Source organism: Calliphora vicina, unplaced genomic scaffold (genome assembly GCF_958450345.1).
Source record: "Calliphora vicina unplaced genomic scaffold, idCalVici1.1 scaffold_44, whole genome shotgun sequence".
Lineage (NCBI taxonomy): Eukaryota > Metazoa > Arthropoda > Insecta > Diptera > Calliphoridae > Calliphora > Calliphora vicina.
Window position 1 is genome coordinate 140,417 of NW_027052579.1, and position 25,041 is coordinate 165,457.

A 25,041-nucleotide genomic window follows, 5' to 3' on the forward strand; every position below is an offset into this window, starting at 1 on the left:
CATTTTGGAAAAAAAAAAAAGTCAAAAAGGTTTTTGAATTTTCAAAAAAAAGTAAAAAATTGTATGTCTTGAGTTACAAACCCACTCGCACCCCACTAAGCGACAAAAAGGGTGTTAAAGGAAAACACATAAGCTTTCTTCTGAGCAAAAAAAAAAATTAAAAAATTGGTCCATTTTTTTTTTAAAAAGTCAACAAAGTTTTTGATTTTGCAAAAAATTCAAAAATTTTAAATCTTGAGTTACAAAATATTTTTTTGATAGATATCCCACTCGCATCCCACTAAGCGACCATATAGGTCGCTTAGGAAAAGACCTAAGCTTTCTTAAAAAAAATAAAAAAAAAAAATAAAAAGGGCCCATTTTGAAAAAAAAAGTCGAAAATATTTTTGATTAAAAAAAAAAAATAAAAAATATTTTATTACATATTTTTAATTTTTTTTTCGAAAGATTGCATAAATAGCTATCTAAACTATTTGGGACACATTTTGCTAAGAACAATAGGTAATAAGTTATATGGATAAAAAAAAACACCTGTTTGGCCAAAATATCAAATTTTGACCTCCTATAACTCAGAGAGTTCTTGACCGATCTTGTTGAAAAATGGTGTCCGAATTACTTTCCAATAGAACTAACATTGGTGCAAATTTCATCGCGATCGGAAGACATCGATTTCAAAAGTTGGTTCACTTGACGTGAAATGCCCCATATATAAAATAGAAAAAAGTTTTATAAATACCATGTTCAAGTAATCTGAACAGCAGATACTTGTTTTTACTTATATGTGTAGCCGATGTGTAATTGATGACATTTGTAATTTCTAGAAAAATTCTTCTTCTTATGTCCTCTTAACTCCCTGTGGAGCATAGGGCCTCTATTAAAGTTTAAATATTTTTTTCTCAAAATTTAAATCTGATATTTTCCTTGTTCATTTTTATTAAATTGTACTAGGCATTTTAAAGAAATTGGAAAGAAAATCAGACTATAATAACGTATGATCCCAAAAAAATGCTGATATTCTAGAAAAATTAATGTTTAAATATTTTTTCTCAAAATTTAAATCTGATATTTTTCCTTGTTAGTTTTTATCAAATTGTACTAGGCATTTTAAGAAATGCTGATATTAAATTATTTGACATTATTTGCCAGAGTGTACTTACCACACATAAAATAAAAATTAAATTAGCTAGAACCACAAAACTACCAACACATATGAATCTGAATAATCTGAATATTATGAAATCCTTTAATTCGTGAATTTTTTAAATTATAAACCTTGAAACATTAAATAAATAAAGCACCTCAATCGTTCTACTTGAATATTGTTACAACTTTGTACACTACTAATGTTTTTAAGTTGAACAGTTTTATTCCCGATCTTATCATCACTTGTTGTGTTCGGTTACAAACATCTCTGTTGATCGATTTATGTTTGCTCTACGATGACATTTTTATAATCAAATTAAAAAGAAATTAAATACAACAACCAAAAACAAAAACTAACTAAAAGTAAAGAATAAAAATAAAAACCGGTAAAATATTGAAAATTACATTTAATCAATTGCTTTATTTTAACAATTCCGCTAAAAAAAAATAACTGGTTAAATGTGAATATATTTGGATTTACTCGTCGGAAATCGTTTTCATGTCATTTGATCGTCTTTCAAATAATATCAAAATGTACTTTAAGAGAAATATATGAAAAGTACAATAAGGAGTGAGATCGAAAAATTCTTAACATACATATATGTTTATAAAAAAGAAACCACTAAACTTACAGCTTTAATTTTTTTTTTATTTGATTGAAATTATTATTACAATTTACAAAAAAAATTATTTTTATAGTTTTAATCACTAGTGATGAAATTTTGAACCTTTTTCGGAAACCCTTCCATTAACGTTTTTATAGTGCTTTCTGTCACTTTGCTCGAACATGTAGTCCATCTCCGTTTAAAATCTACCACACTTTTGGACACCTTTTTTGTACTCTTCAATTCTCTTTTAACAAGAGCCCAATATCTCTCCACTGGCCTTAGCTCCGGGCAGTTTGGAGGATTTGCCTCTCTTGGTACAAATACCACATTATTGTTCTTGTACCACTCAAGGGCTTGTTTGCCATAGTGACAGGATGCCAAGTCAGGCCAAAAATAAGTGGACACATTATGAAGTCTTATGAATGGAAGCAGCCTTTTTTGTAAACATTCCTTGATGTAAATTTCGGTATTTATAGAGCCCGTTGTAACAAATGAGTGGCTTCTTTTGCCGCAACTGCATATTGCTTGCCATACCAAGAACTTTCTGGGAAATTTTGTCTGCTTTTGGGTCCTAAACTTTTCTTCAACATTCCCTCGAGCATCAGCAACATAAAATTTTTGACCTGGAAGTTGCGAAAAATCTGCCAGAACATACGTTTCGTCATCCATTATGCAGCAAGAATATTTTTTTATAAAACTTGACTTCAATTTCCGTGCTCTGTTTTTGGCCTCTAAATTTTTAGTAGCGTTCCTGTCAGGAACTTTTTGAGCCTTGTATGTTTTTAAACCTGCATTAGCTTTAACTTTTCGTACCAAATAGTCCGAGCACTGAGCTAACCGGGCTGCTTTCCTACCGGATGTGTTGGGAGCTCTTTTGAAAATGCGTTCTATTTTTTTGGCTTTAGAAACATCATGTGGACCATTCCTTCTACCTGAACCAGGTTTTCTATCAACTGACAAGTTCTCCCGGTACTGTTTAATAACATTGGAAACAGTTTGACGGCAGACCTTTGTATGCTTGGCCAACTTTTTGTAAGACCAAGTTGGGTTTTGTTGAAAATATTTAATAATTTCAGTACGCACTTTTTTCTGGTCACTCATTTTAATCAGATTAACAAAAAAATTAATATAATTGACATTACACATAATAACTGACATGTTTTTCAAAGGTAACTTGATCAAAAAAAAATTCAAATAATACTTGGGTTAAAAAATGTAATGAAAAACGTGTGTTAAGAATTTTTCGATCTCACTCCTTAACTACTAGTGCTAGAAGAAACATTTGGAGTAATTCATATTTTTTTAAAAAATTCTGGCATCCAGTTATATAATTTATAATTTCTTATTTAATTTTTGAATAATATTTAACTTACTTCATTGTGTGCATTGGTATAGATGAAATGAATAATAAACAAATTATATTATCGTTAGAATCAAACTGAGACATACACTTGTGAGTGTCCAATGACCAAAATTGACTGCTTACTTCGCAAACATGACTTGTTGTTAATTTGCTTTTAAAAAACTGGGCATTTGAAAAGGAATCATCAAAAAATATTCTCAATACATCCATATTGTGGAAGTCTCCGAGATATCGTGTTGTAGATGCACTGTGATGTATATTTGATGAGAATACATATTTGCGTGTAATACTATTGGCAACTATTATGGCTACAATGCCTGAATCCAGTTCAATATGTTCTGGTAAACCTCCCGGTATTGATCGTTCCATGTTGTGTAGCATGTTTGATTCACCACGAAAAGTATTTTCTGCAATATCATGTAAGCTTCGTAATGAGGGCTCAGCACCACAAATTACACATAAAACACTGTTTGCTGACACAGATAGTGTGATGAAACGGTATGCAACCTACAATGAAGAATTAAGAAAATGCAAATGTTAGTTTCAAGAAAGAAAAAAAAGAACATATAGGACCCAAAAATACATATTGTTTAAGATTTATTTATGGGATTTTTAAAATTATTTTTAACCTTTATTTTTTCAAATAAATTATAAAAATTTAAATGTACTCCTATTATTGCGGGGATAAACTAGTTCCGATGCGCACTTCGCTGGTTACTTAAGCCAGTTCATCAGAAAACCTTTCCCAAATGTTTAGGAAAACTAGAAATATCGTATACAAGACTTACGATAAACTCTATGTGAATTAATGTGCATAAGTAAAGCTTTGACAAAATAATGTTACACAATGATTTTTATTTTGCTTTAAATTTAGTTTTTTTCAAGAGAAGATTTTTCTCGCATAAGATTTTGTTTTTCTTCTTTAAACTTGCATTCGCGTTTACACACAAAGATTTTTAATGTATTACGAACGAAAACACAAAACGAATTGCAAGTACCCAGCAAAAACTTCGCTTACAAAGCTACAATGTCTTTTTTTAATAATGTCTTTTTTAATAACTTACTTTTTAAGTAGTAAAGTCTAAAAAAACAAAATAAACAAAAAAACTTACTTTTTTTCAATTTGCCCATTTTTTTATTGCATGTTTATTTTTAGAAAAACAGAAAAGAATATTGCATTACTGTGTGAAAACCATTATTTGACGCACAATAAAATAACTAAGCAGTGGTGTAGTGAGTAGAACAGCAGACTAGCGAACGGATAGTTCTTGGTTCGACACTTGGCTGCGACTTATTTTTTTTTATTTTTTGTTTGCAAATACAAAATTCTATAAATAACTCTACTAACAAAACAACTTATTTCCGGCCATAATATAAAGGATTACTGTTGGGACATCGCGAACAAAAATAATGATTTCTTACAGTAGAAAAATAAATAGTCGAGTCGTCAAATTCCCCTTATTTTTCGGCTTATTTGTAAGTAAAGTTTTTGCTGGGTACATCAGAGTGTGTACCCCTTTCTATTCCTCTTGCATCTCTTGCCTATAAAGTAAGCTTTCATGCGAGGAAAATCTTACTGTGTAAATGGGGACATAATAATACCACTGTCCAACTGCATTTTTGGGGTTTCCCGGATAATTTTATTTCCCGGGAAACGGGAATGAAAAATTTCATTTCCCGGGATTACCGGGAATCCCGGAAATTTTTTCAACTAGAATAATAAGTAAAAATGAAAATTATTTTATAAAATTGTGTAATTTTATTTAAAAAAAAAACGATAAACAATACATTACAATTCAATTGTACTAACAAAAACAAAAAGTTGGTTAATATATTTGGAGATCATTTGTTACTATAAAATTAAATATTAACGGTATTTATGATGTAGAGCGAGTTCATGTCCTGGGACAGTAGTTTTGACTTACCTGCCTTTCACTTAAGAGCAGTTTGCATATAAGTGCACAAAACATGTTTTTTGTATATTTATTTATCAAACTCCATACAAATTCGTTAATTTAAGTGCATTGTTCATACCTGCACATTTAAGACAAGTGCATAATACTTTTGGAAGCTATAACTGGTTTTCATGAAAAAAATTTCATTTAGCTGCTTAATATAAACATCACAAAACTTCATGTAAATTATTTGCCGTTAACTGCTTTTTTGAGCAGTAAACTTAAATGCACTTACCAGCATCAATGAGCAGGTAAGTTAACTGATGTTAACTGCACTTTTAACTTACCTGCACAAAATATCGTGCAAAGTTGGTTGTGCAGGTAAGTCAAAATTACTGTAATAGCGTAAAAGAGCAATTAAGTGTCACAAAATTGTATTAATTGTGAACGTACCTGTATAATATGTTAATTGAATTTATAATGCACTTTTTAGCTTCTTTCTTTTGATTTTCCTGTTATATTTTCTATTATATTTTTTATCTATAAAATATATCTATCTATATAAATAACAAATAAGAGAGCTATATTCGACTGTGCCGAATCTTATATAACCTTCACCAAATTATACTTCAAACTACAAAAATTTTTAATATTTTCAGGTAAACAAAATTTATTTTTTTTCCCCAAGTTGTTTTTTTTCGGGTTAAAAAATATTTTTTTAGATCCAACTTACTATGGTCTTATATACGTCGCACGGTGGCTCATATCTCAATTTCATCGGCCAAACGTCCAACTTTTTGTTAACTCCGATTTCAAAAATTTTAATGCCATTCAATAGTAAACACATTGAAACTAAGATAGCCAAAAAATTAGATAAAAATATTGTCAATTGTGTGCGTGGCATGCTGTTAAAGTCAAATATTTTATGTCATTTTATAAAAATGTGATTGTCATTACTCGCAAACTATTATAGATAATTGGATGATTTTTCTTTAGTTATGTTGGTAGGATAATAGTCTTTAAGAGCTGATATGATTTGTCATTGTACTGTTTATACCTGATGTGTTATTAATTTTTTTCTCACGTACTATATTTTAGCCAAATTTGAATTTCAGTGTAGTAAAAGTGCTTAGGGTCAAAAGGGGTTAAACAAATTTTACAACCAGGAGAAAGTCCAAAGTGTCCTCTTTAAGCCTATATATTAGACCGTCTCAGTTTTTACACTTTTTTCGAAATTCATTCATGAACATCGATTTTCTTAATATACTCTAAAAACCACGAATTTTGGTGTATAACACTTAAATATTGATGAACGGGAAGTGGTCTCTCAAATCGTTTTTTCGTTTTTTAGGCAAAATGCATTTTTTCAAAAAAATTAAAAAATCTTGCTTTAGTAATTTGCCTCTAACTCAAGCAGTTCTTAACGGATTTGAACCTAATTAAATGCATTAGAAAGCTAATTAAATTTCCTAAATGTTTCTTAAATCAACATTGCCATTTTTTCGATGGTTTTTTATTCATAGCATTACAAATTAAGATTTTCAAATCAGAACTTATATTTTTTTTTTAATTTTTGCCTACCTTTTCTTATATAAAAATTGAACAAGGCAAAATTTTTATATTCTGTAAATGGAGTATAGTAGGAAAGTAAGAAGAGATTGCTATTAGTTTTTTATTTTTTCAAATTTGCTAAAATTGTACTTTTGTTGGACGAAATGGAATCCGCTTTAAAAGTGCAATATTTTTTAAGGACGGAGTTTTAAAGTGGCATATTTCTGAATCTAATTGAGATATTGATTTGAATTTTTTTTGTTATATCAAAAATTAACTTATCTAAACAAAAAAAATAGTTCGGAATAAATGTGGATCAAATTGTTCCTAATATTTACAATCCTATTAAAATTTTGATACAAATTTTAGTTTTAGAAACTCAATAAGTATTTAATATATAATAAAAATTTTATTTATTAACAAAACTCAATGAAATTTTCAAAGTATTTTATATTTGTCATACTAAAAAAAACTTGTCAAAAGGTCAAAGGGAATCTCGTAATTCCTAAAAATTGGAGCGAAAATCCCAAAAATGGTAGTTTTTACAATTTTGACCATAGGGCCCACATTTCCATCGGAGCTAGGAAAATACTATGGGGATAAATAGAGAACACATCCAGGTTTCCAAAGCTGCTTTCCTTTTTCTGATCCAAGCTTTGGGATTATAGAACATGTGATCAAAAATTAAAATTTTGATAAAAAATAGATCAAATTCCTAAGTGCGTACAGTCGAAAAATAGCACAAGTTTTGTATATCAAAATATTCTCTGTAAGGATACCTTACAGAAACATATAAAATTGTTATATGTTCTTAAAGAAAGTTTTTTTTAACAAAGAAACAGTTAAGTCACATTTTCGCCCAAAAAACAGTAAAAATCTACTATTTTTTAATTTTTAAATTGAAAATCGTTTATTTTTCGATCAATAATTGATATTGTTCTGAGATCTTTTGTAAATTTAGTTATCTAACTAACAAAAAAAATCGAGTCCATTCGGTCCAAAAGCACGACCTATATTTTTAAAAAAGCGGACCAAGGTATGGCAAAATTTTAAAATTACAATTTTGAAATGCCTATAACTCGGAAATTATAAGAGATAAATAGCACACATAAGCAAGTTTTTCAAGACTTTCCAAAAAGCTTTGAAATCAGATGGAAAACAAAAAAATGTAACGAGTTTAAAAATTTTATATGTCGAAGGTACTAGGGTATTCAATTAATCGGGTTTCTGGTTTAATCGATTAATCGAGCAAATAATTAATCGAGGTTTAGATTTATTCGGTTAATAATCGGTTAATTTTAAATTATTCGATTAACCGAATAATTTATATTTTCATTTTAAATTGAAAATACAACAACGAATTTTGTGTACAAAAACATAAAAAACAGCAAATAAGGTATTTGAGATCATTTTTATAAACATATCGCCTATTTGCTGCAACAACGTCATAACTCAAAATCCGTGTTTTATGAACTTAGAAAAAGGCTAAAAAAGGGCTAAAAAAGGGCACAAAAAACCACTTAGAATGTTACATTTGGCTATGCCGAATAGACAAACAAAAATGTATGAATATAACACACGTTCAAATGCAAGAAAATAAGAATATTTATTCCTGTATGTTGATCCTTAACTTTAAAATAGCGTTATATGGGGCCACACGTATATCATATGCCGATGTTTTTAAAGCCTCTTATTTATCACCTGGCCTGCAAACTGCTCCTAGGCAAATTTTTTTATATGAAAGATAAATTATGTATAAAGTAATCCTTTGTGATAACTTCGATGAAGAATATTTTGATAAGTGAATATATGGCAAATATGCCTCTCATGTAATGCAGAAAAAAATTCTAAAAATTATACACGTCGCTGGACAGAATTGATTTTCATTGGCAAAAACATAAATTTTGCCATTCGTTAGTAAACATATCAAAACTAAGATAGCCAAAATATGTAAACATAAATATTTAATTTAAATTTGGAAAAAAGTTAATTTTCTATATTTGATGAGATAAAAATTATCATAACTAAATTATTATCGATAATGAACTGAATTTTTCTTTCTAAATTGGTTGGATTGTAGTCTTTGAAAACTACATGGCATGTGTTATAAAATATTTGTTAAAGTACTATATTTACGTCAATACATCGCCCAGATAAAGTTAAAAGTATTCTCTTTAACCCTATATATGATTTTATAAACGCCCGGACCCGCGCGTAAAACATTAACATATTTATTAACAATTTTTATTAAAATAACGTCCATTTTCTCTATATTAGTTATAGCATTTTTTTAATGTATGGAAGGTCCAACAATTTGTATGTGCTTAAATTGTTTACTGGTTCAACAATTTTAGTTAACTGATTTTACTAATTTTCAACAGCAAAAATTTCAGATCATTAGAGTAAATATATAATTTTCATTGGAGTAAATATATATGGCTAAATGAAAATATAAAAGGCTAAAAAAATGGTTAAAGGCTAAATTAATTTTTTTGAGGCTAAACAAGATTGAAAAGGGCTAAATTTAGCCCAAAAAGGGCTAAATTGGCAACACTGGAACTGAGTAATACAAAATATACGCTGTTCTATAATCTTTCATATAGTTTCATTAGTTTTCAAGAAAGTCAATTATTTTTTGTGTGTGTTTTTTTGTTGTAAACATCAAAATTAAAATTCATGTTTTCTATTATATTTAATAAGTGAAAATTTGGTTAAATACAGATTAGAAAGATATTAATAGAAGATATTAATATTTATATTTCTGAAATCACATGATTTGTTGAAAAAACTCTCTCGCTGATTGTATATGTTGGAGAAATCAAAAGAATGATAAAGAATATTCCTTTTTGGATTGTTTTAGATTTTTATTAATTTAAAGTTTCGTTTAGTTATGATAAAAGACTCATTTAAAAAAAAAGTTTCGTCTATACATGTAAATACAAACAAAGTTTCAAATACATACATGTAAATTAAATATGTCAGTTGTTATACATACATACATTTAAAAAATATCTAAATTTAATTTGAAATTTGTATTTGAATTGAAACGGAAAAATAAATACAAAAAAGTGCAAAAAAAAGGAATTTCGGTTAATCGGTTAATCGACACAAATTAATCGGTTTATTTGTTATTTGAAAATCGGCAATTTCAAATTATTCGAACAGTTAACCGTCCAAAATTAATCGGTTAACCGATTAACGGTTAATCGATTGAATACCCTAGAAGGTACCCTCTGGAGAATTTGTAGGGACCATTTTAAAAATTCAAACTCGAATACTCCTTGGCTACGCCCATGTCAAATTTTATACCGATCGGACCAGCCGTTTAGAATTGCCAGATTTATTTCCAAAAAATTTTGATTCTGCCACACTGTGTAGTGATGGAAAACGGTGAGCAAAATGATTTGATTCAGGTCTTCGAGCATTTTCACAAAACGCGTCTAAACTCCAACAAAAGTATAATTTTAATAAATTTGAAAAAATAAAAGACCAAAATCAATATCTTCTTACTTTATATTAATGTATTTATGAAATTGAAGAAAATTTACAAATAAACAACTTTAGTCATTTCAACTAAAACTGCAGTTTTTCTTAACAGAATGCTACCGTTATTTACACCAAAATCTTTATTTTAAAATTTCCTACTATGCTGCCTTTACAGAATATAAAAATTTTGCCTCTTTCAATTTTTATATAAGAAAAGGTAAGCAAAAATTAAAAAAAAATTATAAGTTCTGGTTTGAAAATCTGAATTTGTAATGCAATGAATAAAAAACCATCGAAAAAATGGCAATGTTGCTTTAAGTAACATTAAATTTAATCAGCTTTCTAATGCATATAATTAGGTTCAAATCCGTTAAGAACTGCTTGAGTTAGAGGCAAATTACTAAAGCAAGATTTTTTAATTTTTTGGAAAAAATGCATTTGGCCAAATAAAACGAAAAAAACGATTTGAGAGACCACTTCCCGTTCATCAATATTTAAGTGTTATACACCAAAATTCGTGGTTTTTAGAGTAGACTACTATACTTGTTGACCTGTTTGTTGAACACTTTTTTCATTTGAATGAAATTACTCCCAAATTTTTGTTCTATTTTTATTTTATTTGTTCATATGACTGGCACAAAGTACAAGTCGCAATTTTGAAGATATTGCTATAAAATTTGGTACATAAATTTTTGTTCGGCCCGAGGACGAAGTCTATTGAAAATTACTGATATCGGTCCACTATTTCACCTAGCACCCATACAAATGTTCTCCCGAAGTTATACTTTATCGGTCGTAAATGGTTTATTTATATATGGGGCATTTCATGTCAAGTGAACCAACTTTTGAAATCGATGTCTTCCGATCGGGATGAAATTTGCACCATGGTTAGCTCTATTGGATAGTAACTCAGACACAATTTTTCAACAACATCGGTCGAGAACTCTCTGAGTTATAGGGGGTAAAATTTTGACAATTTGGTCAAACAGGGGTTTTTTCTTATCCATGTAACTTATTACCTATTGTTCTTAGCAAAATGTGTCCCAAATAGTATAGATAGCTATTTCTTCGATCTTTCGAAAAAAAATATTTAAAAAAAAAATAAAAAATTTTTAATATTTTTTTTCCGAAATCAAAAACTTTTTTGACTTTTTTTTAAAATACGTCCGTCCTCTTTTTTTTTTTTTTTTCTTAAAATAAAGTTTAGATATTTTCCTTGAACACCTACTTGGTCGCTTAGTGGGATGCGAGTGGGATATCTATCAAAATAAATATTTTGTAACTCAAAACATAAAATTTTTGACTTTTTTTGCAAAATCAAAAACTTTGTTGACTTTTTTTTTTTTCAAAATGGACCCTTTTTTAATCTTTTTTTTTAGGTCAAACAAAAGCTTAGATATTATCCTTGAAGACCCTTTTGGTCGCTTAGTGGGATGCGAGTGGGATATCTATCAAAATAAATATTTTTTAACTCAAGACTTACAATTTTTGACTTTTTTTTTTGCAAATACGATTTTTTTTCCAAATGGGCCCTTTTTTAAAATTTTTTTTGTAGTCAAAAGAAAGCTTAGGTCCATTCCTTTAAGATATTTTTAGTCCCTTAGTGGGATGCGAGTGGGATATCTATCAAAATAAATATTTTGTAACGCAAGACATACAATTTTTTTAATTTTTTTTTGCAAAATCAAAATTTTTTTCCAATATGGGCCCTTTTTTAATTTTTTTTTTGCTCAAAAGAAAGCCTAGGTCCATTCCTTTAAGATATTTTTAGTCCCTTAGTGGGATGCGAGTGGGATATCTATCAAAATAAATATTTTGTAACAATTTTTAAATTTTTTTTTGCAAAATCGAAATTTTTTTTCCAATATGGGACTTTTTTTTAAAAATTTTTTTTTGCTCAAAAGAAAGCTTGGGTCTTTTCCTTTAAGACCTATTTTGTCACTTAGGAAGATGTGAGTAGGATATCTATTAAAATAAAAATGTTGTAACTCAAGACATTCAATTATTGACTTTTTTTTTGCAAATTCGAATTTTTTTTCAAAATGGGCCCTTTTTTAAAAATTTTTTTTTAGTCAAAAGAAAGCTTAGGTCCATTCCTTTAAGATATTTTAGGTCCCTTAGTGGGATACGAGTGGGATATCTATCAAAATAAATATTTTGTAACTCAAGATATACAATTTTTGATTTTTTGGCAAAATCAAAAACTTTTTTGACTTTTTTTTAAAATGGGCCCTTTTTGTAATTTTTCTTTTTTGCTATAAAGAAAGCTTAGGCCTATTCCTTTAAGATGGTTTTGATCGCTTAGTGGGATGCGAGTGGGATATATATCAAAATAAATGTTTTGTAACTCAAGACATACAATTTTTGTGTTAAAACATTTATTTTGATAGATATCCCACTCGCATCCCACTAAGGGACTAAAAATATCTTAAAGGAATGGACCTAGGCTTTCTTTTGAGCAAAAAAAAAATTAAAAAAGGGCCCATATTGGAAAAAAATTTGGATTTTGCAAAAAAAAATTAAAAAATTGTATGTCTTGCGTTACAAAATATTTATTTTGATAGATATCCCACTCGCATCCCACTAAGGGACTAAAAATATCTTAAAGGAATGGACCTAAGCTTTCTTTTGACTACAAAAAAAATTTTAAAAAAGGGCCCATTTGGAAAAAAAATCGTATTTGCAAAAAAAAAAGTCAAAAATTGTAAGTCTTGAGTTAAAAAATATTTATTTTGATAGATATCCCACTCGCATCCCACTAAGCGACCAAAAGGGTCTTCAAGGATAATATCTAAGCTTTTGTTTGACCTAAAAAAAAAAGATTAAAAAAGGGTCCATTTTGAAAAAAAAAGTCAACAAAGTTTTTGATTTTGCAAAAAAAGTCAAAAATTTTATGTTTTGAGTTACAAAATATTTATTTTGATAGATATCCCACTCGCATCCCACTAAGCGACCAAGTAGGTGTTCAAGGAAAATATCTAAACTTTATTTTAAGAAAAAAAAAAAAAAAAAAAAAAAGGACGTATTTTAAAAAAAAGTCAAAAAAGTTTTTGATTTCGGAAAAAAAATATTAAAATTTTTTTATTTTTTTTTTAAATATTTTTTTTCGAAAGATCGAAGAAATAGCTATCTATACTATTTGGGACACATTTTGCTAAGAACAATAGGTAATAAGTTACATGGATAAGAAAAAACCCCTGTTTGACCAAATTGTCAAAATTTTACCCCCTATAACTCAGAGAGTTCTCGACCGATGTTGTTGAAAAATTGTGTCTGAGTTACTATCCAATAGAGCTAACCTTGGTTAGCTCTATGTCTTCCCGATCGGAAGACATCGATGTCGATGTCTTCCCGATCGGAAGACATCGATTTCAAAAGTTGGTTCACTTGACATGAAATGCCCCATATGTATCTACACAAATTTTGCTCCAAATAAGTTTTATATAAACTGAATTAATGTCACCTAATTTTATGATGATCGGTCCATTATTAGTCATAGCTCCCATATAAAACCCGCTTCCGAAAATCACTTTAACGAGCATAAATATATTAAAAATGTTGGTATAAACACAAAATTCAATAGAAATAACTTCCATATAGACATAAATCACACGACCTAATTTCATGGCGATAGGTCCATAATTAGTCATAGTTCCCATATAAGACCCGCGTCCGAAAAGCATTCACGAAAATAAATTATAGTGTAGGGTATTATATAGTCGAGCTTGGCCGAACATACTTCCTTACTTGTTTTTATCTGCTGATAACTTTTTTAATAAGTAAAGCTGATTCAAAAAACAAAAAAGTTGTATTTCCATACTATAAAAAATTTCCATGCTATAAAAAATTAAAAGTTCAAGTTTAACCTTAAATTGCGCAACAACTGCTGAACCGATTTTAATGAAATTAAAACTCGAGAAAAATTCAAGAAGTTATTTCTAAAATATCTCTATCGGTTCAAAAGTTACAGAGTTTTGGCCGATGAAAAACGAAAATGAGCCACTGTGCGTCGTTGCAAAGGTCTTTGAAATATCTATCATTAGATATCCATATTGTCTATATTAAGGACTTAAGGTAGGGTCAGACTACGCAAATTATTTGACACAAGATGTTTCATGTGTTTGATCAAAACTACATCAAATAATTCATGGGTTGATTTTGTGGTCACACTGTACCATATTTGTTTAATCAAACTACACCGTAATACTATCAAACACAAGAATGGGAAAATATATTTGTCTTGTGGTCACATTTATGGTAATATTTTTTCCAAATAATTATTAAATAAAGCTGCAAAAAAACTTTAATTTCTTTCATCAATAAAGAAGACATTTCTAGAAATTAAAATATTACTAGATTTTGCTTTACAATTAAAAGAATTGTGAAATTTCAGTACTATTATTTAAACGTCAAATATTTTATGTTTCTAGTTTGAACATAAAACATTTTTGCATGGCAAATAAGAAAACAGCTGAATTTGGTCAAACAAATTTATTTGCCAATAAGAAAACATTCTTGTAATGTGACCAATGTGTGACCACTAAACAGCAAATATTTTCATCCATTTTGTGTAATTTTTTATTTGATCTTGCAATTCATTTGCAAGATCAAAAAGCGTCAAATAACAGCTGCTGCATCATGTGTTATCGCAAAAGTAGTGTTGCTATATCTTAAATTAAAAATCGCTAAATAATGATAACAAATCGCGAAAAGAACTTAAGTTTGAACAATTTAATAATATAATTATTAAATGTTTATTTATTAAATTATATTAAAATTTGTAGATATAATTGCACTTAATAAACAATTTTGGAATTTTATTTTATTTGTTTTGGCTTTGTTTGGATTTTGAACTAAAAGTCTTTTTTTTTCAAACAAAACGAATAAATCTATGGTAAAATTAACAATAATCGGAAATTAAAATGAGCTAGAAGTCTAAAATAAAATTATAAAATTCTGTGTGTTAAAGAATTAACGTGAATTGAACTATATTTAATCGACAATTGAAAAATAGAGAAGTCAGACTACTTGTTATACTTTGGTTGAAAAAGGAAATTCATAATTGAAATGATTTTTTTATTATTATTTTATTCGATAAATAATCGAACACGAGTTTTTCCAAACTTTATTCATTCAGAATAAGAACATGTTCACAAATATTATAAAATTATACGGAAATGTTTATCTTTTTTACATAAATTTTTAAATAATTTAGAATAAAAATTTTTTTATGATAACAAAATCAGAAAAGTAAAAAATATTATTAGACATATTCTTCTTCTGCAGTAAAAAAAATAAACAGATCATACTGTTTAAGAATTAATTTTTAATTGCAATCAAATCATACTATTTATGTAAGTATGTCTAAACTATTTTCTTTGATTTTAAATTCAATCTGTACAAATACAATAAATATTCAATACATTTGAGCAATTTTAAATTTTGTGAATAGAAAAATTCCATGTACTATATATATATGTACACAGAAAAAAGTTTCAACATAAATATTATGATTTGATTTCATTGACTTCAATTCATAACATTTATAAATAATTTCTTAAATATTAAGATTTTTTCATATTTTATGTTTTGAATTTAAATCTAGAAGGCTTGAAAAATATAATTTCAATTTCAATTTCATTTATATTTTTATGTTATTGAAAAATGTTAGAAATTTTCCTTGGAAAATTTTTTATTTATTTTTATGATTTTCAGATACAAACTGAGAAAATATGCGCGAAATTTATTACATTTGTTTAAGGGGATGTATGCTTAATGTTTATGGATATTTATTATGTTTAATGATATTTTTTTAAGTTTCAGATATTGTTGATTCATCTTAAAATATTGGCCAATATATGGCTATTATGCAAATAGTTTTGAATTAATTTATTAGGAAATGCAAATATAATGCAATTTATTATAAAATATTATTAAATTTATGGAAAAAAAGCAAAAATTTCCGTCATGAACAATTTTATAATATTTATGAACATGTTCTTATTCTGAATGAAAAAGTTTGGGAAAAAAATGTCATATTCGATTAATAATATTTATTACAAAATTCATTCAAATTATGAATTTATTTTTTCTGTGTATGTATAAAAAGGATGTATGATCCGAATAAACTCAAAAACGGCTGGACCGATTTCAATGAAATTTTCAGGGAATCCTCAGAATAGCCCAGCGGGTAACACTGTATAGTCAGATTTTTGATATTCTGTCTGTGGGCGGAGGGTCGTTTAATAATCCAATTTTTACATTACATCTCTAATCTATATATATAAAATACAAAAAATGTTTCTACCTATGTCCGTTATAGACTCTGAGACCATCCAACCGATTAGCTTCAAACTGGTATAATTTTAAAGGAAATTTTCTGAATATGGTTTTAAGCACCTAAAATACAATTTAGGTTCATTCGGTGCTTTTGTTAAGAAGATTTTCGAATTTTCTTATACAAACATTTTTCATCTATATATTGTTACGTTTTAACCTTTTCAAAACGCTGGTTTATTTCCTTTAAATAAACCGGATACTTTTGATTGCAAATAAAAGCCGTTTAGTAGTTTGAAAATTGTAACAACTCTTTATTTCTTTAAAATGTACAACAACAACAGAATTAAATAGCCACTCAATGTTTTTTATACACGTTTATAAATTCTCAGAATTACAGACACAATTTATAATGTACACGAATTTACTTGAAAAACACAACACACTTTAAGGCACTTAGATGATGTTTATTCGAAAAGCGTCTCTGATAAACTCACTCACGACTGCAACCTCTGCCACTATTTATAACACTGCATTACCATCTAGAAAGCTCTTTAACTGTCGAGACTCTAGAGGTTTCTAATACATACGCCATCTGTGGTGTACTTTCTACAATGTTCTTTAACTGAATATTCGAAATCGAATACAGCGTTGCCAACTTACGATCAAATCAACTGAAAGCTTTTATTTAATAATGCCCACAGATATGTTACAGTTTTACAGCACTGTTATTTGAAAGCATTATGCTACTTTTAAATCAGCCGTTAAAATCGTTATATTTGAATTCAAGTACAATTTCGTAACAATATATAAAAATGGATGTATGTTCCGAATAAACTCAAAAACGGCTGGACCGATTGTAATGAAATTTTCAGGGAATCCTCAGAGTAGCCCAGCGGGTAACACTTTTTACATTACATCGCTAATGCCCTATATTTCATAAAAATGGATGTGTGTATGTATGTTCCGCATGGACTCAAAAAAGGCTGGACCGATTTTGATGAAATGTTCACGGAATCTTCAGAAAAGCCTTTTGGGTAACAGTGCAAAGTCGGATTTTTGATTTTCGGTCTGTGATAAACAATTTTGTTTACTCTTGCATATTAGGTGCATGAATAAGAAATTTCCGTATGAAATGTACTTTTAATAAACAAATTATGATGTTAACAAGCTCGATGACCAAATACAATTGAAAGTGCCTGGCGAAACAATAAAATACAAATCGAACCAGCCGAAATGCCACCGACTTTTCCCGACACTGTATATTAAAATCGAGATCGAGATGCAATATAAAACAGATGTTTTCTAAAGGCCAGCAACGCGGACCGGGTTCAGCTAGTATTGAAATAAAAGCATATTTTTACTTAAAATATATCCATATTTACTTGTATATGAGATTTTGTCTTCGTAGGATACCGCTAACCTATTCGCAGGTATGACCAAAAAAAAATTTTTTTTCAACGGCAGTTTCAAAACTCCATTTTCAAATTTTTAAAAATTTTGTTAAACAAATTTCAGAATTTTTAGATCATCACATGGGGATTTATTTACAACATAATAGAGAATAAAAATATGTAAAAAGTATGACAACACCTCCTATAGTTTTTCCGTACCTGCGATTTATATTTTGCGATTTTCGAGAAAAACTAATTTTTTGGCAATATTTTGGCGAATGAGGCGAATTTATTGTTATGATTTTTAAGTAAAAGCTATTCAGAATATTATAGTCCAGGTAATTTTAAATATTGAAAAGTCAATTTTTTTAATATTTGGAATTTCTAATGGAAATATAGCGAAATGTTATATATTTTTGGGCCGATTTTTATGAAACTTAAGAAAAATATAACATGATGTCTAGTATTTATAATAACAGAACAAAAATTAAAATTAACCCTTAATAGCACTTGGGGTTAAAAAAACACTCAACTTTTAAAATCACGAAAAACACATTCAATATGAATGGTGCTGACATTAATGTTTTTCAGAGTTAAATAAACTCAATCATTCAAGTTATTTTTTAAATTTAATAAATTAAGAGTACTCTAAAGGGTTAAAATCAATTTTATTATTCAAAAATTCTCAATAAAATATTAATTACGTTATTAAAGCAAAAATCAGGTATGAATACAATATTTTGCCGTTTGAAAAATGTGTGGCCAAAATTTAACAAAATTGTGAACATTTTTCTAAATGGCTTCGTAAGGTTTTACTTAAAATTTATAACAGTAAGGAAATTCGGAACATTCGCCAAAATATGGCCAAAAAATTAGTTTTTTTTTCGTAAAAATAAGCTTTTATTTCAATATTTCTCAAAATATGTTCATTTTGTTCCTACATTTCTTGTTCTAGTGGCCTGAAACACGTTAATGGCCAGGCGATTTTTTAATAACTTTAACATTTTTTAACCAATTTTTGTATTTTATATCTTATTAAAACGACAATTACCTATACATTTCGATTCTTTTAAACTAAATTGCAAAAGTAATTATTTAATGGCAAAATTTTTACAAAAACTGAAAAAATTGAATTTTTTCCCCTTGTAAATGCACCTCAAAACTAAATTGCAATCATGATAGAAATACAAAATTTCATATTTAACTATAGTTTTATATATATATAAAAAATAGAGGGTATGCGTTCCAAAATTCCAAAAAAAAAAAATTTTGGGACACTCTATTGATCATATGTATAGTACCGTTAGCTAAAAGACAGTTGTAATACAAAGTTAACATTTTTCAACAGAGACAAACTTTAGAAGTGAATTAAAAAAATATATCAAAAATTACTTTTCCAATTTTTTTATATATTATTGCCACAAGTATGTATTATGACATATATAAAATTCAGCTGCCCCTAATTGCCCCAATTATTTTGGTAAATGTTTTTTAGTGTCAATAACCCTTCAGATTCGTGATATTTTCAACCTCTGAGTAGAGGTAAAACAAAATACTGTGATGAATCCTTGCCCCGAATTCATCCAAATTTGGTCAAAACAATAAAAATGTTATAGAAAATTATTGTACAAAATTTTGATTCATTATTTGTAAATTTTTTAGTATTTTTAATTTTCAGAATATATGGGAGGGACACGAATCCTTGCTCTGAATTTTTTCAAACTTTGGATTTGACTATCTTTTATCAGTTCAAGTAAGTGTGCCAAATTTCATATCTGTAGGACAACTCCTTCTATTTTTGGCCAATCGTTATAAGAAATCAAAACACTGTGCGTCACATCTATGCAAGGTGGGTAATAGTTTTTAATGTTTATATTTATCGTTAATTAGAATATTATTCCATTCCAGATAAATTAAGAAAGATGTGTCGGTTCTACGACGAGTTACAGAATATTTTCGGGCAAAAAACATCCGAATTCCGATTTGAAATTTTTGACAGTGCAGTTTCAACCAATATTGGGCTTAATAGCACTCCAGTTGGTGAAAGAACACTGGATGAGCAAATAAATTTTTGTGGTTTTGGAGACATTGAAGATTACTGCTTAACTCCAGTTATTCAATATGTAAGTTCTGTAACCCTAGAAGATGAATCCGCCGACATACAACGAGCTCATCTAAAATATAATCAATTAAGTTTCGAGAAAAAAATACATCTTTGTCACTATAAACATAAAAAACTACATACAATCTTCATAGTCCATAATGTCTGTAAAATCCATTTCATCAATAGCATTTTTCGTCAAAAAGTTTATAATTTTATCTTTTTCAGATTTTTTAGGCATTTTTTAAATTTTTTTATTTTCAATTTGGTGGAATAACAAAAATCAGCTGTTTAAATTAATTTACAATAGGCACAGAAAAGATGCTCACGCTTTGCCGTCAAAATAAGTAGTAAATATAAAAGTTTTTTTTTTTTTTTTTTTTTTTTTTTTTTTTTATTTAAAACAGTATAAATTGACAAATACAATTTTCATAAAATACTACGACTAGTCAATATAGACTAACTAGCAGTTTAAGTTTAGTTTTCAAAAGATTTCGTTATTAACAGCAATTTAAATATTTTTTATTTTACAAAACATTATGCTGGTTGAAGCGTCTAATAAGGTCATGTGGTTTGTATCGATTTAATCGCCTTACTAAACTTGAGGTTCTAAGTAAGGACGGTATTTCTTCATTTGGGTGGAGGATAAGTCTTCCCATATGATGTTCAGCTTGAACAGTGATTTCCTCTGCAACGGTGTTGATATGGAGGTCTCTATGTATATCAGTATTTCTAACATACCATGGGGCTGTGAGAATGGTCCTTAGGACTTTATTTTGGTATCTTTGTATAATTTTAATTACGTTGTTTTTAGCGCATCCCCATATTTGGATTCCGTAACTCCATACTGGTTTTAGTATTTGTTTATATAGAATTAGCTTGTTATGGACTGAGAGGTTAGATTTTTTCCCGATTAGCCAATCCATCTTCCTAAGCTTTAGCTCTAGCTCATTCCTTTTCTTCTTGACATGTGCTTTCCAGTGAAGCTTAGTGTCTAGAGTCATTCCTAGATATTTAGCTGTATTCTCATATGGTATCTGCATTCCATCAATAAAAAGTGGTTTGTGGTTGACATTTTTATTTGTAAAATTTACGTGAATCGATTTAGAACTATTTAATTTGATGCACCATTTAGCAGTCCACCTATCTATTCGATTTATTGCAAATTGTAGTTTATTTGTTGCGATTTCAACATCTTTTCCAGTTGTCATGATGACAGTGTCATCCGCAAATGTGCCGACTGTACAATCTGAATGTACTGGTAAATCGTAGGTATACAATAAATATAATATTGGTCCCAATATACTTCCTTGTGGAACTCCAGAGCTTATTGGATGTAAGTTTGAGAATTTGTCGTTGATTTTAACTCGAAAGTATCTATCATTTAGGTATGATTCTAACATTTGACAGTATTGAATTGGTAAGAGCAAATTTATTTTATGTAGCAATCCCTTGTGCCATACTCCGTCGAAAGCTTTTGAAACATCCAAAAATACAGATGAGCATATTTCTTTGTTTTCTAAAGCAATTTCAATTGTATGCGTTATCCTATGTATTTGTTCGAGTGTAGAGTGTTTTTCACGAAATCCAAATTGATGGTTTGGTATAATATTTCTGTTTGTGATTACATTTTTAAGCCTTTTACAAAAAAGTTTTTCAAAAAGTTTACCTATAACTGGTAATAGTGATATTGGTCTATATGAACTGGTATCAGTGAGTGGTTTTCCAGGTTTAGGAATCATTATTATCTCAGCCACCTTCCAAAGACTTGGCATGTACTTTAAATTTATTATAGCATTGAAAATTTGTGTTAATGTAACAATTGCTTTGTGTGGTAAGTGTTTAAGAAGCTCTGCCACTATTAGGTCATATCCTGGACTTTTTTTGCATTTTAATAACTTTATTTCTTTTTTCACTTCAGTGTTTGTTAGGAATGGTATTTCTTCGTAGTCGTTATTTATCACCGGTTCGAGATCATCAGCATTATATACTTGCGTTTTAAATACACTTTCAAGGTATGTTCCAAAAACTTCAGCTTTTTCATTATTGGATTTGGCCCAGGTGCCATCACTTTTTCTAATTGCAGATGATTGAGTTGTTGGTCTCTTAAAACTTTTGGTAGCTTTCCATAAGGAGTAGTCTGTCTTATTATCGTAAGTTAACTGGGAAAGATAATGATTTAGATTATCGTTTTTGAATTTTAGTATTGCTCTCTTCAGAATTTGTGTAGTATTATTTAATAATGTTTTATCGCACGGTGCTCGAGTATTTTGCCATTTTCGACGCAGTTTTCTTTTAATTGAAATAAGATTTCTTATATTTTGGGGATACGATGCATTACTGCAAATATTTGGTTTAGGTTTAGGCATGCTTTTCCAAGCGGCATGTTGTAGAGTCGTTATAAATTTTTCAGCTTCATTTTCCAGATCATCTGTTGTGTGGATTTGTAGATGAGAATTGATTTTATTTTTAATATTTAATTTGTATAAATTCCAATCTGTATATTTATTATATAAGACTGGTTGTGATTCTTTTAGTTGTATATCACACGAAAATGTTAGGTAAATTGGTGAGTGGTCAGAATTTAGATCAAAGCCTTCTTCTATTTTGAGATTTAATTTTGAAATTTTCCGAAATAGGAAAAAATCAATTAGATCCGGAATTTTATTTGGATCCGTTGGCCAATATGTTGGGCTTCCCGTGGATATGAAATTACATCCAGTATCTTTTGATGCTTTATAAAGCTCTCGGCCTTTAGTGGTGGTCAATCTAGAACCCCATTGTGTGTGTTTGGAATTAAAATCCCCTCCCATTATAAATTTATGCTTATGAATTTCTATTAGTTGTTTGTATTGGTTGTATTTTATGGTATGTCTCGGGGGACTATAAATTGATGAAAACGAAATGTATGAGTTATTTATTTTACATGTTATTGTAGTAACTTGAAATTCATGAAGACTAGTTTCTTCTTCTTCGTAATGTTCAATGTTACATTTAACAAGTATGGCACTACCGCCTCTTGCATTATTGCTAGGGTGAATAGTATGGTAAAAATTATAGTTTCGAAATTGAATAAAAGATTGCTTTGTGAGATGTGTTTCACTTATCATACATATATCTATGCATTCTTTTTGAATTATTAGTTCCAGTTCATTTTTATGTTGTTGCAAGCCATTTGCATTCCATTCCATTATTCTAATTGAAGTTTTCATTATTGGACAAGTTACATTCTAAAATTTTAAGTCGATTTTCGAAAGACTTATTGAAAGTTTCAAGATTTTCTAGCTTGGATATGATTATTTGTAATAAATTATCATTTTTGGTTTTAGAGCTGTTTAAGCTCACGACCTCAGCAAATGTTTTTCCATTTAGTTCTTTTGCTTCACTCTTGGAGCTGTCATTATTAATTATATTAGGATTTCGGACCTGTTGAACATTATTATGTTTAGCTGTTGATTTTTTCCTGATTTTTTGAAGTTCTTTTGCAACGATACAACCTCTATAACTTGCTGGGTGTTCTTCGCCACAATTGCAACATTTGGGGTGTTGGATTTTATCATTTCTGCATTCAACCGATTCATGCTTACCAGCGCATTTAACACATCTGGGTTCTTTTGAGCAGTAATTTCTTGTGTGACCGAATGATTGGCACTTTTTACATTGAGGTATTTGTTTAGGTGCTCGTATTGGTTCAATTTTGACCACGGTATTTAATATATATTTTATTTTATAAATGTTATTAATATCATCAGATTCTTCAAAAGCTAGAATAAACATGTCTAATGGTTCTTTACTTCTGTATAATAATATATAAAAGTGCGTTAAATATACAATCAAGAGTGAAAACCGCTATTAACTCATCAAAATTGTAAAAACAATATGCATATGTATATTATTTATTACAGGGTTTACAATTGCTACTGTATTAGCCGTCAATTGTAGTAAATATACATTTTTATCAATCAGCATACTAAAATTATAGTAACTATTATAATTTTGTATAACTCTGCTAATATAAATTGCTGTTACTATTCATATATTACTATACAAATTGCAATGTTAGTATGCAATTTCTAGTAGCAGATACAACCAGTTATCAACTCGTTATTGTAGCACAACAACCAAAATATATGTTCGTGCTATAGTAGCATATACACTTTTTTGTCGAACTAATATTGAGCGTCAGCATTCGTTTTTGTTTTGTTGTGCTAGCAATTTTCTCTAGCAGCAATTTTCATTTCTTTGGTTGCTTTGTTATGGTTGCATTGATATTTCTTGTTTTTGGCTATTTGGATGCTGCTAGTTATTTTTTTGTCAAATATGTAATACGAAATAACTAATATCCATTAAAGTAAATATTTTTGACTCTAACTGAGATATTGACTTGAATTTTTTTGTAAGACCAAAAATTAACATATCTGAAGAAAAAAAATTGTTCGGAATAAATGTGGATCAAATTGTTCCTAATATGTATTTTCAATCCTATTTAAATGTTGATACAAATTTTAGTTTTAGAAATTCAATAAATAAATAAAATATTTATTTATTAACAAAACTTAATGAAATTTTCAACGTTTTTTGAATTTGTCATTCCAAATTATAAAGTGTAAAAAAACTTGTCAAATGGTCTCCCTTTGATCCCGCAATTCCAAAAAATTTAGGCGAAAATCCAAAAGATGGTATTTCTTACAATTTTACCCATAGGATCTACATTTCCTTCGGGGCTGGGAAAATACTTTGGGGATAAATAGGGAACACATCAAGGTTTCTAAAACTGCTTTCCGTTTTTTGATCCCAGCTTTGGGATTTTAGAACATGTGTGTCACGAGTGTGATAATAGTATTAATTGTAATAATAATAATTGTAATTTTATAAATGTAAATGTTGAGTTGGTAACACTTTTTATATAAAGTAACCGTAAAGGGTGGATTAGCCGACTGTAATGTAATGTAACCTTAACGGAACGGAACAGCTGATCGTTTCTATTGTGTGTAAAGTAGTTAAAGCAGTTATAGTGACAAAATGTAACGTAACTGTAACGTCTGAACCTGTTAAAAACAGAATTTCTTTACGTTTCAACGTGACATTTACTAACGGTGTTGTCAACTTGTTGATTTTAAAAGTCTTGTATAAAAAATACTTATGCTCAGAACGCTTAACAATATTTTCAATGTTCTAAAAATGTTTTAAATATTTCAATAATATAAATACATAAATAAAAAAC

At 28.6% G+C, this 25,041-nt stretch overlaps 1 protein-coding gene across 1 annotated transcript in view; it reads right to left on the reverse strand.

Moving 5' to 3' along the window:
- fy (fuzzy planar cell polarity protein-like protein) overlaps positions 1-25,041 on the reverse strand; it is a 163,062-nt gene that overhangs the window by 111,192 nt on the left and 26,829 nt on the right. The window contains exon 3 of the mRNA XM_065514809.1: positions 3,125-3,621. Within this exon, the coding sequence (XP_065370881.1) occupies positions 3,125-3,621 (497 nt within the window). The remainder of the gene's footprint in view (positions 1-3,124; positions 3,622-25,041) is intronic.